The 16,085-nt window shown below is 38.0% G+C and overlaps 1 protein-coding gene across 1 annotated transcript in view; it reads left to right on the forward strand.

Moving 5' to 3' along the window:
* Nucleotides 1-16,085, forward strand: part of CC2D2B (coiled-coil and C2 domain containing 2B) — a 131,147-nt gene that overhangs the window by 29,769 nt on the left and 85,293 nt on the right. The window contains 3 exon segments of the mRNA XM_077946938.1: nt 6,892-7,090; nt 7,462-7,598; nt 7,690-7,818. Coding sequence (XP_077803064.1) covers nt 6,892-7,090; nt 7,462-7,598; nt 7,690-7,818 — 465 coding nt within the window.

Raw genomic sequence — 16,085 nt, forward strand, 5'->3', positions numbered from 1 at the left:
GAAACCCAGGGCCCTCACACTTATTCTAAAATTGATCACATAGTTGGAAGTAAAGCACTCCTCAGCAAATGTAAAAACAGAAATTACAACAAACTGTCTCTCAGACCACAGTGCAACCAAACTAGAACTCAGGATTAAGAAACCCACTCAAAACCGCTCAACTATATGGAAACTGAACAACCTGCTCCTGAATGACTATTGGGTAAATAACGAAATGAAGTCGGAAATAAAGATGTTCTTTGAAACCAATGACAACAAAGACACAACATACCAGAAGCTCGGACACATTTAAAGCAGTGTGTAGAGGGAAATTTAGAGTACTAAATGCCCACAAGAGAAAGCACAAAAGATCTAAAATTAACACCCTAACATCACAATTAAAAGAACAAAAGAAGCAAGAGCAAACAAGTTCAAAAGCTAGCAGAAGGCAAGTAATAACTAAGATCAGAGCAGAACTAAAGGAGATAGAGACACAAAAACCCTTCAAAAAATCAATGACTCCAGGAACTGGTTTTTTGAAAAGATCAACAAAATTGATAGACTGCTAGCAAGACTCATAAAGAAGAAAAGAGAGAAGAATCAAATAGACGCAATAAAAAATGACAAAGGGGATATCACCACCGATCCCACAGAGATACAAACTACCATCAGAGAATACTATAAACACTTCTATGCAAATAAACTAGAAAATCTAGAAGAAATGGATAAATTCCTGGACACATACACCCTCCCAAGACTAAACCAGGAGGAAGTTGAATCCCTGAATAGACCAATAACAGGCTCTGAAATTGAAGCAATAATTAAAAACCTACCAACCAAAAAAGTCCAGGACTGGACGAATTCACTGCCAAATTCTACCATAGGTATGAAGAAGAGCTGGTACCATTCCTTCTGAAAGTATTCCAATCAATACAAAAAGAGGGAATCCTCCCTAACTCATTTTATGAGGCCAGCATCATCCTGACACCAAAGCCTGGCAGAGACACACACAAAAAAAGAGAATTTTAGACCAATATCCCTGATGAACATCGATGCAAAAATCCTCAATAAAATACTGGCACACCAAATCCAGCACCACATCAAAAAGCTTATCCACCATGATCAAGTGGGCTTCATCCCTGGTATGCAAGGCTGGTTCAACATACAAATCCCAATAAACATAATCCATCACGTAAACAGAACCAATGACAAAAACCACATGATAATCTCAATAGATGCAGCAAAGGCCTTTGACAAAATTCAACAGCCCTTCATGCTAAAAACTCTCAATAAATTAGGTATTGATGGGACGTGTCTCAAAATAATAAGAGCCATTTATGACAAGCCCACAGCCAGTATCATACTGAATGGGCAAAAACTGGAAACATTCCCTTTGAAAACTGGCACAAGACAGGGATGCCCTCTCTCACCACTCCTATTCAACTTAGTGTTGGAAGTTCTGGCCAGGGAAATCATGCAGGAAAAAGAATAAAGGGTATTCAGTAAGGAAATGAGGAAGTCAAATTGTCCCTGCTTGCAGATGACATGACTGTATATTCAGAAAACCCCATCGTCTCAGCCCAAAATCTCCTTAAGCTGATAAGCAACTTCAGCAAAGTCTCAGGATACAAAATCAATGTGCAGAAATCAAAGCATTCTTATACACCAATAACAGACAGACAGAGAGCCAAATCATGAGTGAACTCCCATTCACAACTGCTTCAAAGAGAAGAAAATACCTAGGAATCCAACTTACAAGGGATGTGAAGGACCTCTTCAAGGAGAACTACAAACTGCTGCTCAACGAAATAACAGAGAACACAAACAAATGGAAGAACATTCCATGCTTATGGATAGGAAGAATCAATATCATGAAAATGGCCGTACTGCCTAAGGTAATTTATGGATTCAATGCCATCCCCATCAAGCTACCAATGACTTCCTTCACAGAATTGGAAAAACCTACTTTAAAGTTCATATGGAACCAAAAAAGAGCCCACATTGCCAAGACAATCTTAAGCCAAAAGAACAAAGCTGGAGGCATCACGCTACCTGACTTCAAAGTATACTACAAGGCTACAGTAATCAAAACAACATGGTTCTGGTACCAAAACAGAGATATAGAACAATGGAACAGAACAGAGCCCTCAGAAATAATACTACACATCTACAACCATCTGATCTTTGACAAACCTGACAAAAATAAGCAATGGGGAAATGATTCCCTATTTAATATATGGTACTGGGAAAACTGGCTAGCCATACGGAGAAAAGTGAAAATGGATCCCCTCCTTACACCTTATACAAAAATTAATTCGAGATGGATTGAAGACTTAAATGTTAGACCTAAAACCATGAAAACCCTAGAAGAAAACCGAGGCAATACCATTCATGACATAGGCATGGGCAACGGCTTCATGTCTAAAACACCAAAAGCAATGGCAACAAAAGCCAAAACTGACAAATGGGATCTAATTAAACTAAAGAGCTTCTGCACAGGAAAAGAAACTACCATCAGAGTGAACAGGCAGCCTACAGAATGGGAGAAAATTTTTGCAATCTATGCAATCTACTCATCTAACAAAGGGCTAATATCCAGAATCTACAAAGAACTCAATCAAATTTACAAGAAAAAAATAAACAACCCCGTCAAAATGTGGGCAAAGGATATAAACAGACACTTCTCAAAAGAAGACATTTATGCAGCCAACAGACACATGAAAAAATGCTCATCATCACTGGCCATCAGAGAATGCAAATCAAAACCACAGTGAGATACCATCTCACACCAGTTAGAATGGTGATCATTAAAAATTCAGGAAATAACAGGTGCTGGAGAGGATGTGGAGAAATAGGAGCACTTTTACACTGTTGGTTGGACTGTAAACTACTTGAACCATTGTGGAAGACAGTGTGGCAATTCCTCAAAGATGTAGAACTAGAAATACCATTTGACCCAGCCATCCAATTACTGGGTATATACCCAAAGGATTATAAATCAGGCTGCTATAAAGACACATGCACACATATGTTTATTGCAGCACTATTCACAATAGCAAAGACTTGGAATCAACCCAAATGTCCATCAATGATAGACTAGATTAAGAAAATGTGGCACATATACACCATGGAATACTATGCAGCCATAAAAAAGGATGAGTTCATGTCCTTTGTAGGGATATCTATGAAGCTGGAAACCATCATTCTCAGCAAACTGTCCCAAGGACAAGAAACCAAACACTGCATGTTCTCACTCATAGGTGGGAATTGAACAATGAGAACACTTGGACACAGGATGGGGAACATCACACACCGGGGCCTGTCGTGGGGTTGGGGGAGTGGGGAGGGATAGCATTAGGAGATATACCTAATGTAAATGATGAGTTAATGGGTGCAGCACACCAACATGGCACATGTATACATATGTAACAAACCTGCACATTGTGCACATGTACCCTAGAACTTAAAAAAAAAAAAAAGAACCCCAGGGCCCTGGTGGCGTAGGCCCCTGAGGGAATCTCCTGGTCTGCAGGTTGAGAAGACCATGGGAAAAAGTGTAGTATCTGGGCCCATTCCTCATTGCACAGTCCTTCACAGCTTCCCTTGGCTAGGGGAGGGAGTTCTCTGACCCCTTATGCTTCCTGGGTGAGGCAATGCCCCACCCTGCTTCTGCTCACCCTCTGTGGGCTGCACCGTCTAACAAGTCCCAGTGAGATGAGCCAGGTACCTCAGTTGGAAATGCAGAAATCACTGGCCTTCTGCGTTGGTCTTACTGGGAGCTGCAGACCAGAGCTGTTCCTATTCCGCCATCTTGCCAGCCACCAGAGGTTTTTTTTGTTTGTTTTGTTTTGTTTTGTTTTGAGACAGAGTCTTAGTCTGTCACCCAGGCTGGAGTGCCTAGCTTCAAGCGATTCTCCTGCCTCAGCCTCCCAAGTAGCTGGGATTACAGGAGTGTGCCACCACACCTGGCTAATTTTTGCATTTTTAGTAGAGATGGGGTTTCGCTGTGTTGGCCAGGCTGGTCTCAAACTCCTGATCTCAGGTGATCCACCCACCTCGGCCTCCCAAAGTGTTGGGATTACAGGCGTGAGCCACCACACCTGGCCACACAGTTTTATATAAACAGAATCACAGTAGTCAATGGCAATTCCATTTTTCGAGTTGCTTGGTTGAACCTTGGTCTCATCCTCAGATTTCCTTTTACTCACATGCTTCAAATCCAATTTCTCACAAACCCTGTTTGTTCTGCCTTCAAAGTATTCCTGAATCAGACCCACTTTTCACCAGCCTCTCTGGTACTTCACCATAGCCTCTCATCAGAATCATTGCCACTGTCTCCATCTGTATTCACTATTGTCCCTGTAGTCCATTTTTCATATCATATAGTCATCAGAGTGACCCTGTTAAAATCTAAGACATACTTTTTTTTTTTTTTTTTTTTTGCTTAAACCTTCTAATGGTTTCCTACCTCACTCACAGTGAAAGTCCTTACAGGGGCCTTCAAAATCTACATGATCTGGTCAGGTACTAAACCTCTCTGACTTTTATTTTTCACTACTCTCCCCTCTGTCGTCTGACACCAGCCACATTGCCTTCCTTCCTGTTTCTCATTTACCGCAAGCTCCTGCCTCAGGGCCTTTGTACTGAGGTGTCTGCCTAGAAAGCTCTTTCCTTCTCCTTAAGCTGTGTCCCCCACAAACTTTGGATTTCTGTTCAAATGACGTATTATTAAAGATGCTGTGCCTGACAACCCTAACTAAAATACTACTCCCAACCTACCCAGTCTAGCATTCTCTATCCTCTTACCTTGCTTTATTTTTCTTCATAACACTTATCACCACTTAATATATAGTTCTTTGTCTATTTGTTTATTTTCTTCCTGGAATATATTAGGCACACAATGAATATTTGAATGAATATTGATTAAATGGGTATCAAACATTCCTGTGCTCTTAATCAGTCATCTGACTTCCCTGCCTCCCACAGTTTGGGGTAAGGGATAGGCTTTTCTGGAAAAACAAGCAGGCCCTGTCTCTGATCCTCCAACCCGGCCAGGGCTAGGTGCTGTGGCGGTGGCCACTTTTCCTTCTTGTAGGGCAAGCATATTAGGTCAGTAGGATTAAAGAGTGGGGCAAATGGGCTTCTTGGGCATGAGGAAGTCAAGGTTTAGATGTGAGCTGTTTAGAGGAGTTGTTTGGAAAAGCCGTCTGCCCTGCAGCTAGTGACTACTGTCCCCATCACAGAAAGGAGAATGCTATTCTTTTTGTAAGAGGCTGAGTTTGAGTGTGGTCCCTTCCTGCTGGGAGAAAGGGGAGCCCTGGTTCCACATATCTCATCTGGGCAACCCAGAGTGAAGCCTGGGGTTACTTTCAGAAGGTTCTGCTTGTCACACCACAGTTAACAAGGCATGTTCCTGTGAGAAGGGGCAGGGACACTACCCCTTTTGTACAGCACAAAACTCACTTGTATCCATCTAGACGTATATCTTCTGACCCCATTCTCCCTATCACACAATAGCCAACAGCACACACATTGCTCTGCTGTCAGCTGCAGAGTGAAGACCAAGAAAGTGATCTGGGATAGCAGATGGACTCAGACTAAGTGAGAAACAGTTGAGCAGGTAGGACTTGTATTGGTCGAGATCACAGCTTGTCTCAAGCTAAAAATATAGATAGATTGGGTAGGGCTCATAAAAAACAGACCTGCAGAGTCATAACTAGGCTAGAGTCCAAGATGACAGCCCGACATGGTCTACCATCAGGGCAGACCTTAGCTCTGAAGGCAGGTGGAAAGCCCTGGCCCACACAAGGGGTGTTTTAAAGGAAGCTTGGTTATGAGAGCTCCAGTTGGAGCAAAGAGGCCTTTGTAGTCTGTGACTGAAATCTTCAAAGAGAACCCCCATGTGGAGATCCCCCAAACCTTGCTCCTAGATATTGGCATACTTTATTTGAATTCTGAAAAGGGTATCACAAAGATTTCTGGATATAAAATATCCTGATTTCATGGCAGGGATATAGGAGGGAGGGTATAATTATATGATTTTATATGAACCTAGTTGACGTTTAATGACATTACTTATTTAACTTTGTCAGTATTGATCAAGGCCATGTAGGATTCTCTATTCAAAGGAATTCTGTGATTAACTTGTTAAATTTTATTATTTACCCTAAATGTTTGCTTTTGAGAATCGAGGGATTTTTGTCTGACTCACACACTGTCTCTGTTGTTCAGTATGTGTATATTTCAAATTAGATAAAATCATCCAAAATAATGATTTTGCTTTCATGAATAGACTCATATTAAATTTATGAGTATGATATATTCATTTTAATAGTTAGTAATGTATCTGTTTCCACATCTATGTTCAAATTGTTTATAACCTTTATATATATCATATATCAGAATTTCACTATAATCACTCTGCTCAACTTCTCTGCTGAATCTTTTCTTTCTTCTTTCGTTTTTTTTCATGAATACCTTGTAGAAAAAAGCATGCCTACTCGACAGCACTTTAGGTGGTACTGTTTTCTGAATGATGAGGAAAAAAGGGATTTAGGGTCACATGGTCTGATATATTTGGACCCTGCCCTACACTGTATTCTCAGTAGTTGAAATATTACAGTTCAGTATTTCAGAACATTTTCCATAGGGGAGGAAGGGCTATTTCAGTAGTCTTTCAGTGAAGAATTACAAAGATGGGCTATAGAAAAATCATATTTTATAATACTATACCTTAAATGAGTTCTAAGTTCAGTGAAATTTCATTGTAACACAAGTTCAGCTAGAACTTGGTCTGTGGGTGGCAGGATCAGACACACAATTCACAGTAAGTTTCCAGTACATTTCATTTATATGCATATTAATCACTGGAGACAAGCATGTAAACTTATTTTCCTTTTTGGTATTCAACAGAGACCAGTAAAAGATAGTTATCCCAAATGCTTTTCACTTGGTGTTAATTTACAAAATGTTGCTGAGAGTGAAGATGAAGAGTTTATGAAAGAATTCATTTTGACAGATTTACTCAAAGTAAAAGCTGCTGACTATGAAGATGATCAAGAACAAATAAAAAAACAGAAGGCAAATATTTTTGTACCAAGTAGTTCTCCAGGTAACATTCTTTTCCAGGAAAATATTCCAGTCATTAATGAATTATGTTATGGAATAATAGCTTTTCTGTATGCTGGATAAATAAAAAGTACTGATCTAAAATTATAGTAACTTTTCTATATTTGTTTTTCATGACTTCCCTGAATTAAGGGAACTGATTAAGAGAACTCATTCTTCATTGAAAAAAAAAAAAAAAATATATATATATATATATATATATATATGTAGAGAGAGAAAGAGAAAGTGAGAGAGAGGCTTTCTGCTAGACTTTAGTAGTAGGGTGTAATTATAGTCGTTTGTACTACTTATTTGGTCAATATCCATTTAATATTTTGGACTTTAAAGTAATATCTAAGTTTTATTGTTATTAAGTGGTCAACCAGCACAAACTGCCAAAAGATATGATGCCACGTATTTTAGAAGATGAAGGATTCTATATTCAGAGAAAGCCAGAAATATATAAAAAGACCTGCAACAAAATGGAAAATCGCCTGCTTAAACTAGAAGAGGCAAGTGCACCAGCTAACAAGTTAAAACACTGACTAGTATGTGACTTATTTAGCAAAATATTTAATTACTATACTTAAATATTTTTGATAGGGAAAATGTTGGTTTGGAGAGAGTGGAGAAATAATGTCATTACCTACACCTATTAAACAGTCATGGAATTTCAGACTAAACGTAAGGAAGGAACCTTTAAATCCGTTACTTAAGACCATATACAGGAAGGTAACCAACAACAATTTATTTGTAATTATGGTTAAAATTCTTGTAAAATCAATTATATCTGGTGGTTTTGTGGTGATGATTTATCCTTTAAAGATACTAAGTCTACTAATATAATATCTAAATCATGATGAAATGTTAAATAGCCCTTAAAATTATAGTTTCAAGGAATATTCAATGATATGGGGAAATATCCAAAATAAAATCTGAAGTGAAAAAAGCAGAATGCAAAATTATGTATGATGCTAATTTCACAAAAATAATGAATAAATGAATGATACTCAAGGTAACCACTATTGTAACTTCTACCACTATACATTACTCTTGTCTGTTAGTTTTACCTGTTTTATATAAATGAAATAATAGAATAGGTACTCTATATTGTTGTGTACAGCAATAGCTTGTTCATTTCTGTTGCTGTATAGAACTCCATAGTATGAAAAATACATTTATTTATTTATTAACCATTCTTTTATTGATGGATATAAGTTACATCCAGTTTTTGGCTATTACTAATAACACTACCATGAAAATTTGTACCTCTTCTGATAACTGTATGCATATGCATTTTCTGTTGGGTAAATATCTCAGAGTAGAAATGCTGGGTTATAGTTTTGTATATGTTTAGTTTTACTATATAGTGCCAAATGGTTTTCTGAAGTGGTTGTACCAAACTATACACAAACTAAGAAGTGTGTGAGAGTTTCAGCTGCTTTGTATTCCTGTCAACATTTGGTATATCTGTCTTTTAAATCACAGCCATTCTGGTGTACATAAGATGTATTTCATTGAAGTTTTAATCTGCATTTCCCTAATGACTAATGAAACTGAACACCTTTTCATGTCCGTTGGCTATTAGGACGGCCTCTTTTATGAAAGCTTGGTTAAGACTTTTAACCATTTTTTTCTTATTGGATTGTCTGCTTTTTCTTATTGATGTGTTGATTTCTGGATATGAGCCCTCATATAATCTACTCTATGGCTAATCTTCTGACTGTCTATTTTAGTCCATTCTCACACTGCTGTAAAGAAATACCTGAGACTGGGTAATTTATAAATAAAAGAGGTGTCATTGGCTCATGATTCTACAGTTTGTACAGGAAGCGTGATGCTGGCATCTGCTTGGCTTCTGGGGAGGCCTCAATAAACTTCTGGGAGGCCTCAGGAAACTTGCAATCATGGTGGAGGACAAAGAGGGAGCTGGCACTTCACAAGGCCAGAATAGGAAGAAGGGAGAGAAGAGGGGAGGTGCCACACACTTTTAAATGACTAGATCTCATGAGAACGCTACCACTAGAACAACCCCAAGGGGATGGTGTTAAACCATTCATGAAGGACCCACCCCCATGATCCAATCACTTTGCACCAAGCCCCATCACCAACATTGGGGATTACAGCTCAACATGAGATTTGGGTGGAGACACAGATCCAAACCATATCACTCTCTTACCTGTGCTTTTTGATGGGATATTCTTAATTTTAATGTAGTGTAATTTACCATTTTCTTTTTCTTTAGGGTTAGCACCTTTTATATGCTGTTTAAGAAACTGTGCTTACTCCAGGTGCCAAAAGTATTTTTCTGTTTTTATTCGAAAGAGTTTATTGTTGGACCTTTCTCATTTAGGGTTACCACCCATCTGGAAAGTACTTTCTGTGTATAGCATTAGGTAGGGGGTCATATTTCATTTTATCCACATGGATATCCAATTGACTTAATACCACTTACGGAAAAAAAATCAATAAATCTTTTCTCATTATAATTCATTGTCATCTTTGACATTAGTCAGCTGACCATCTATGTCTTTAAAAATAAAGGACTAGTCAATGGAAAGACATCCCATGTTCACGGGTTAGAAGACTTAATATTGTTAAAAATATCCATATTACCCAAAGTGATCTGCAGACTTAGAGCAATCCATTTCAAACTCTCAATGACATTTTTTTACAGAAATGGAAAAAAATCCAATAATTAATAAGGAATCTCAAAGGACCTTCAAAGTAGAAGCTTTATATTCCTGTTGGGGTCCGTGCCGGGGGTGGTGGAGAATGAAAGAACACACAAAAGACAAAGACACACAGAGAACATGGTGGCCGCGCTCAGAGCCTCCACCTCACTTTATTTATACCCCATAAATCCCACGTCAGCAGAAAGAATGCAATGCAAAACAAACTTTCTTTCCCAGATGTAACCCTCTACTCAGTTCCTTGTTTCTATGCTCTTCCTTATCTGCCCGCCTTCTTGGCGCCTATGGGGAGTTCATTAAAAGTTCAATTGGAGATACTGTCCTTGAGCCCTATCTATTCTCAGCATACTGTTTTCAAAGGCCCCTGCATTCCTGACTTCAAAATGTATTACAAAACTACATTAATCAAAACAGGATGGTACTGGCATAAAGACAGACATATGGACCAATGGAACAGAATGAAGACCCCAGAAATTAACTCACGTATATGCAGGCAAATGATCTTCAAGAGGATGCCATGACTACACAATGGAGAAAGGATAGTCTCTTCAACAAATGGTGCTGGGAAGACTGGATAACCACATGCAAAAGAATGAAATCAGACCCTTATCTTACATCATACACAAACATCAACTCAAGATTGAGTAAAGACTTAAAAACAAGACCCGAAACTATAAAACTCCTAGATGAAAACATGAAGGAAAGCCTTTATAACATCGTTCTTGGCAGTGATTTCCTGGATATGACACTAAAAGCACAGGCAACAAAACAAAAATAGAGAAGTGAGACTACAACAAACTAAAATGCATCTGTTGCAATAAAGGAAACAATCACCAGAGACAGAAGGCAACCTATGGAATGGGAGAAAATATTTGCAGACCATACATCTGATAAGAGGTTGAAATCCAAAATACATAAGGAACTTATTGAACTCAGTAACAGGAAAACAACCCAATTAAAAAATTGGTAAAAGACTTGAATAGACATTTCTCCAAAAAAACCAAAAATGCATACAAATGGCCAACAGACATATAAAACATGCCTAACATCACTAATTGTCAGAGAAATGCAAGTCAAAACCACAAGAAGATACCCTCTCACCTGTTAGGACGGTCATTATTTTTTAAAAATCCCCTGAAAATAACAAGTGTTGGCAACAATGTAGAGAAATTAGAACCCTTGTACACTATTTGTGGGAATGTAAAATGGTGCAACCACTATGGAAAATAGTATGGAATTCCTCTGCAAATTTAAAATAGAACTGTAATATGATCCAACAATCTCACTTCTGGGTATTTATCCAGAAAAATTGAATTTAAGATTTTGAAGTGATATTTGCATTCCTATGTTCATTGCAGCGTTATTCACAATAGCCAAGAGGTGGAAACAACCTAGCTGTTCATTGACAGTTCAATAAAGAAAACGTGGTGTATGTAGCCATAAATAATAAATCTTGTCATATGCTAAAACATGGATGAAGCTTGAAGATGTTATACTAAATGAAATAATCACAGAAGAACAAATTCTGCATGATTCTGCTTATATGAGGTATCCAAAGTAGTTCAGCTTCATACAAGCAGAAGGTAGAATGGTAGTTGCCAGGGGATTGGGCGAGAGAGAAATAGGGAGTTGCTGTTCAAAGGGTATAGAGTTTCAGTCATGCAAGATGAAAAAGCCCTAGGGATCTATGGCACAACATTGTGCTTATAGTTAATAGTACTGTAAACTTAAACATTTGTTGAGGGGAGATCTCATGCTTTGTAATTTTTACCACAAAAAATAGGACCATTCAGATTTTATATTTTCTGTAATTTGTCTTCTACTTTTACTTTTTAAAAAATTATTTTTTCTCTCTGAATTTTAGTTTGCATATGTTCTATTGACGTGTCTTACCATTCACTTACATAGTTTTCTGCCATATTTTATCTATAGTTAAATCCACCCAATGATTTATTTCCCTTTCTTTACTTCTTTCATATATTTAAAATGTCCCCTTCTTCACCTTAAGAAAAAGATTTGGTGGTGTTTATTTGCCCTTGTGTTCTTTCTAGTATAGGCTTGATTTCTAAATTTTAAATTTTTTTGCCATTTTCTTTCACCTAATTTCTGAGTTTAATTCTGATTTATGTTTTAAATGTCATATAACTTCCATATAAATTCAGCTCACTGTGAAAACCACATTTCTATTTATATCTGGTTTTGGATACCCTTCTGGTGTGCTTTGATTGCCTGTAGGCTGTTATTTTGCTCTTTATTCTTTTTTCTTATAGAAACTTTGATGGATTTAATGTTGATCGCTTTCTTCCGCTTATTTTTATATAAAATTATTTTTCCTAAACTTTTATAAAAAGTCTCAGTTCAAATAACTTTTCTATTTTCACAGACCTGTTGTTTTTGTGTCGTGTTAAAATATATTGTGGCTGGATTTCTGTAATGTCTTGGCTCTATTCCCTTCCCCAGATTTTTTCTGAACCTCCTCTTTCCTTAATTCCTGTGGTCCCCTACTTCTTAGTTTTGATTTCACTCCCAGTAGTTTCTATTCAGTGTGAAGCCTCATTCTGAAAATTCCTGGGAGCTAGACTCCTGCAGCTCCTTCAGTGCTTAACCCAACCATCCACAATTGGAGTGGACAAAACCTGTTCCAGTTTTAGCCGCTGTTTTTAAGTTGGCCTCCTGTACTTTCTGGTGCATTTCTGTTGGCTCTTTCAGACTCTTGTCAGGTCTATCAGATGTTCCATTGCTTCTCTCTGCTGTCTCCCACACAATCGCCAATGCTATTCAGACCTTCTGAATACTGATGATTTGTCTTCACTGACTTGTGTTTTGGGTTTCATGAGGCATTTCTTGAGAACTACTTCTGTTATAAATCTTGTCTGTGGATTTTTGGTTTTGCTGTCTAGTTGCTCTGCCTCTTTTAATATAGGAATTTGGGAAGATCTAAAACTGTACTGCCACCATATTTTCAGACCAGCCCATCTGCTGACTTCTTAATTTTACATATTTTCAATACATTTTTTGCTTGAAAGTGTTCATTCGACATTTAATTCTTCTGTAAATATTCTAATTTTCTTGAGATGTATTTAGTCTTTTCATGGGTTTTCGCTTTTATTTTTAATACAGTAATAATAGCTACTTTAAAGTTCATATCTGGTAACTCCAATATTTGGATCATTATGAATCTTTTTATGATCTGTTTTTGCTCTTGGTTTTGTTCATTTAGTCTTGCCTGTTATTATGACAGGTGATTTTAAAAATTGTATTCTACATTATTATATATGAAAAATTATAGAAGCCCTAGATGATGTTGTCTTCCACCAGAAATGTTCCATCCTTTGCTTTGTTAAGCGTGTTGAGTGAGGATGATCATCTTCATCCAACTAGGGACTTAACTGATTTAAAGACTGAATTACAGTTTTGGTAAGGCTCAGTCTGTCTCTATATTTTCTGTTTACCTAGCATTTTCTCTGCTTGACTGCAAGCAGGGCAGGGTTTTTGTTTTGTTTTATTGTCAGCTTGTTTTATAATTTATTGCTAACACCTACCCAAAGGCCTAGCATTGAATGAATGCTTGTGTTATTTGTAATAGAACTCATCACCTCAGTGCTCTATGCTTTTAGGGTCCTAATATAATTTAGAAGATAAAGACTGGCAGAAGTTCACTGGCGTAATCTTAGAAAATGTTATTTCCTACAAGGTGCTTATCATACCATGAGAGACTAGCAATATCTCTGCCCCATCCTAATTCATAGTGGAACACAGTTGTCAAGATTTTATAAATGGCACCACCATACCAAACATTACAATGTCTTCATGTATTTTCCCAGTTGGTTTACTATAAAAGAATCTATCACCATGAAAATATAAAAACATAAAAGAATAAAAGAGGAGGGAAAAGCCCTGCTATTTGTCTTATTATTTGATATTATGTGGCATAATTTCTAGACTTAATAGTGACAATGCATTTTATCTAAATTTTGCTCTGGATATAGCAGAGATATTTTGGTGTAATTATCTGGGATCATTGCTTTTAGGAGAGAGGCCTTTGAAACAATAACAATTTGTTGAATGAATAAATAAATGAACAAATGCATCATAAAAAGTAAATGCATAATTTACAATTATTGGAGAAATATTAACCACCATTCAGGTTAACCTTTGTAATAATCTAGAATCCCAAGTTGGAAACCACTGGGCTGAACAAGTAACTTTCTTTTAGTGCATCTGTTCTAGCTTCATCCAAGCACAATTACAATATTTCATGGACTGCTATAATTTGGAAAAAATGTAAAGGCCATCTCACTAACTGTCTAAATTGAGTTTTAAAATTCATTCTTGCAGCTGCTGGGATTTGAATGTGTCTCCTCTAAAATTCAGATTTTTTCAGTGTGATAGCATTAAGGGGTAAGACCTATAAGAGGTGATTAGGCCAACTAAGGCACCTCCACCATTGTCAATGGGATTAGGTGCCCTTATAAAGGGGCTTTTGCCCTTCCACCATCTGCCAGGTGAGGACACAGCATTCTCCCCTTCCAGCGGACACAGCTAAAAGGTCCACACTGGACATGAGATGCAGTGTCTTACTCTTGGACTTCCCAGCCTCCAAAACTGAGAGATACATTTCTGTTCTTTATAATTTACCTAGTCTCAGGTACTCTGTTATAGCAGAACAAATTGACAAAGACAGTAGCATCCTTAACAGATCATGTTCTAGATTTTGTGTCAGACAAATGCCTCTACCTGCCTTTCTCTTCTATCTTCTTCACATTTTTCGTGTTGCCCAGCCAGCCTTGAAGGAAAAGCTGATCTACGGTCTCTCTCCAGAATAAATATAAGGGCAACCAGGGTAGATATAACAGTTGTATGCATATCAGAGTCCTGTCTTTGCTGCTGCCTCTGCCAGGTACTTTAACAGCTTGTTGTACCTCTACTATCCCAGGTAGCCTATTTGCCTGCTATTTGCTGATTAGTTTCATCTGACTATTTGACGATGACCTTCCCTCTGCTCCCATTTCTAGCACTCTTTTTATATATTTATGTAGATTTTATGTATGTCAACCAGCTTGGATGTTTTTGTACTTTTATGTAGCCTTTGATTCATTGCTGCTTAAAGCTTTATGCTTTTGGTATAACACACTTACCTAGTTCTAGAAGCCTACTTAACCCACTTAGTCAAGGGCTGCTTTTAACCAATGTGTCAGGGAGTTTGCTACCTCCCAAAAGAATTCATTCTAATGTTGGACTTTTTTTTTTTGATGGAGTTTCACTCTTTTTGCCCAGGCTGGAGTGCAATGGCATAGTCTCAGCTCACTGCAACCTCCACCTCCCAGGTTCTAGCGATTCTCCTGCCTCAGCCTCCCGAGTAGCTGGGATTACAGGCACCCACCACCACGTCCGGCTAATTTTTGTAGTTTTAGTAGAGACAGGGTTTTGCCGTGTTGGCCGGGCTGGTCTTGAACTCCTGACCTCAGGTGATCCACCTGCCTCAGCCTCCCAAAGTGCTGGGATTACACAAGTGTCAGCCACCACACTCAGCCTATTCCTTTACTTTCTTAATAAACTTGCTTGTACAAAAAAAAAAAAAAAAAAAAAAAAAAAAAAAGGGTGGTCAGGTGTGGTGGCTCACACTTGTAATCCCAGCACTTTGGGAGGCCAAGGCGGGTGGATCACGAGGTCAGGAGATCAAGACCATCCTGGCCAACGTGGTGAAACACCATCTCTACTAAAAACACAAACATTAGCTGGGTGTGGTGGCATGCGCCTGTAGTCCCAGCTACTTGGGAGGCTGAGGCAGGAGAATCACTGGAACCCAGGAGGTGGAGGTTGCAGTGAGGCGAGATCACACCACTGCACACTGCATTCCAGCCTGATGACAGAGTGAGACTCGTCTCAAAAAAAAGATGGACTGAAACAGATGAATCATATTCCATATGATCTAAGGCCTATGGACTTCAGAAATTTAAGGACAATCTGGTATCCAAATGGAGACAATCTCATGTACAAAAACAGGTGCTTTTCTTATAGGAATTGCTTAGAGGGCCCAGTCTCCTGAAGATAATTTCCCAGAGGATCACCAGTGTATGCATTTATAAACAATGTTTTAATAAGTAATTCTCTTTTAACTCTGGCCCACGGTTTTATACACCATTTGTCATAGTGTTTCCATAGGAAATTATTTTTGGTTTTATAACTTGAAAGTCCAACTTCCACTCTACCAGCACACAATGGTGAGATAGATGACAATAGTTAATAGCAAGATGATTAAAATGCTGTAATATAAATATATTTGATGAAATTAAGAGTCATAAT

The sequence above is a fragment of the Macaca mulatta genome, chromosome 9 (assembly GCF_049350105.2).
Source record: "Macaca mulatta isolate MMU2019108-1 chromosome 9, T2T-MMU8v2.0, whole genome shotgun sequence".
In the NCBI taxonomy this organism is placed as follows: Eukaryota; Metazoa; Chordata; class Mammalia; order Primates; family Cercopithecidae; genus Macaca; species Macaca mulatta.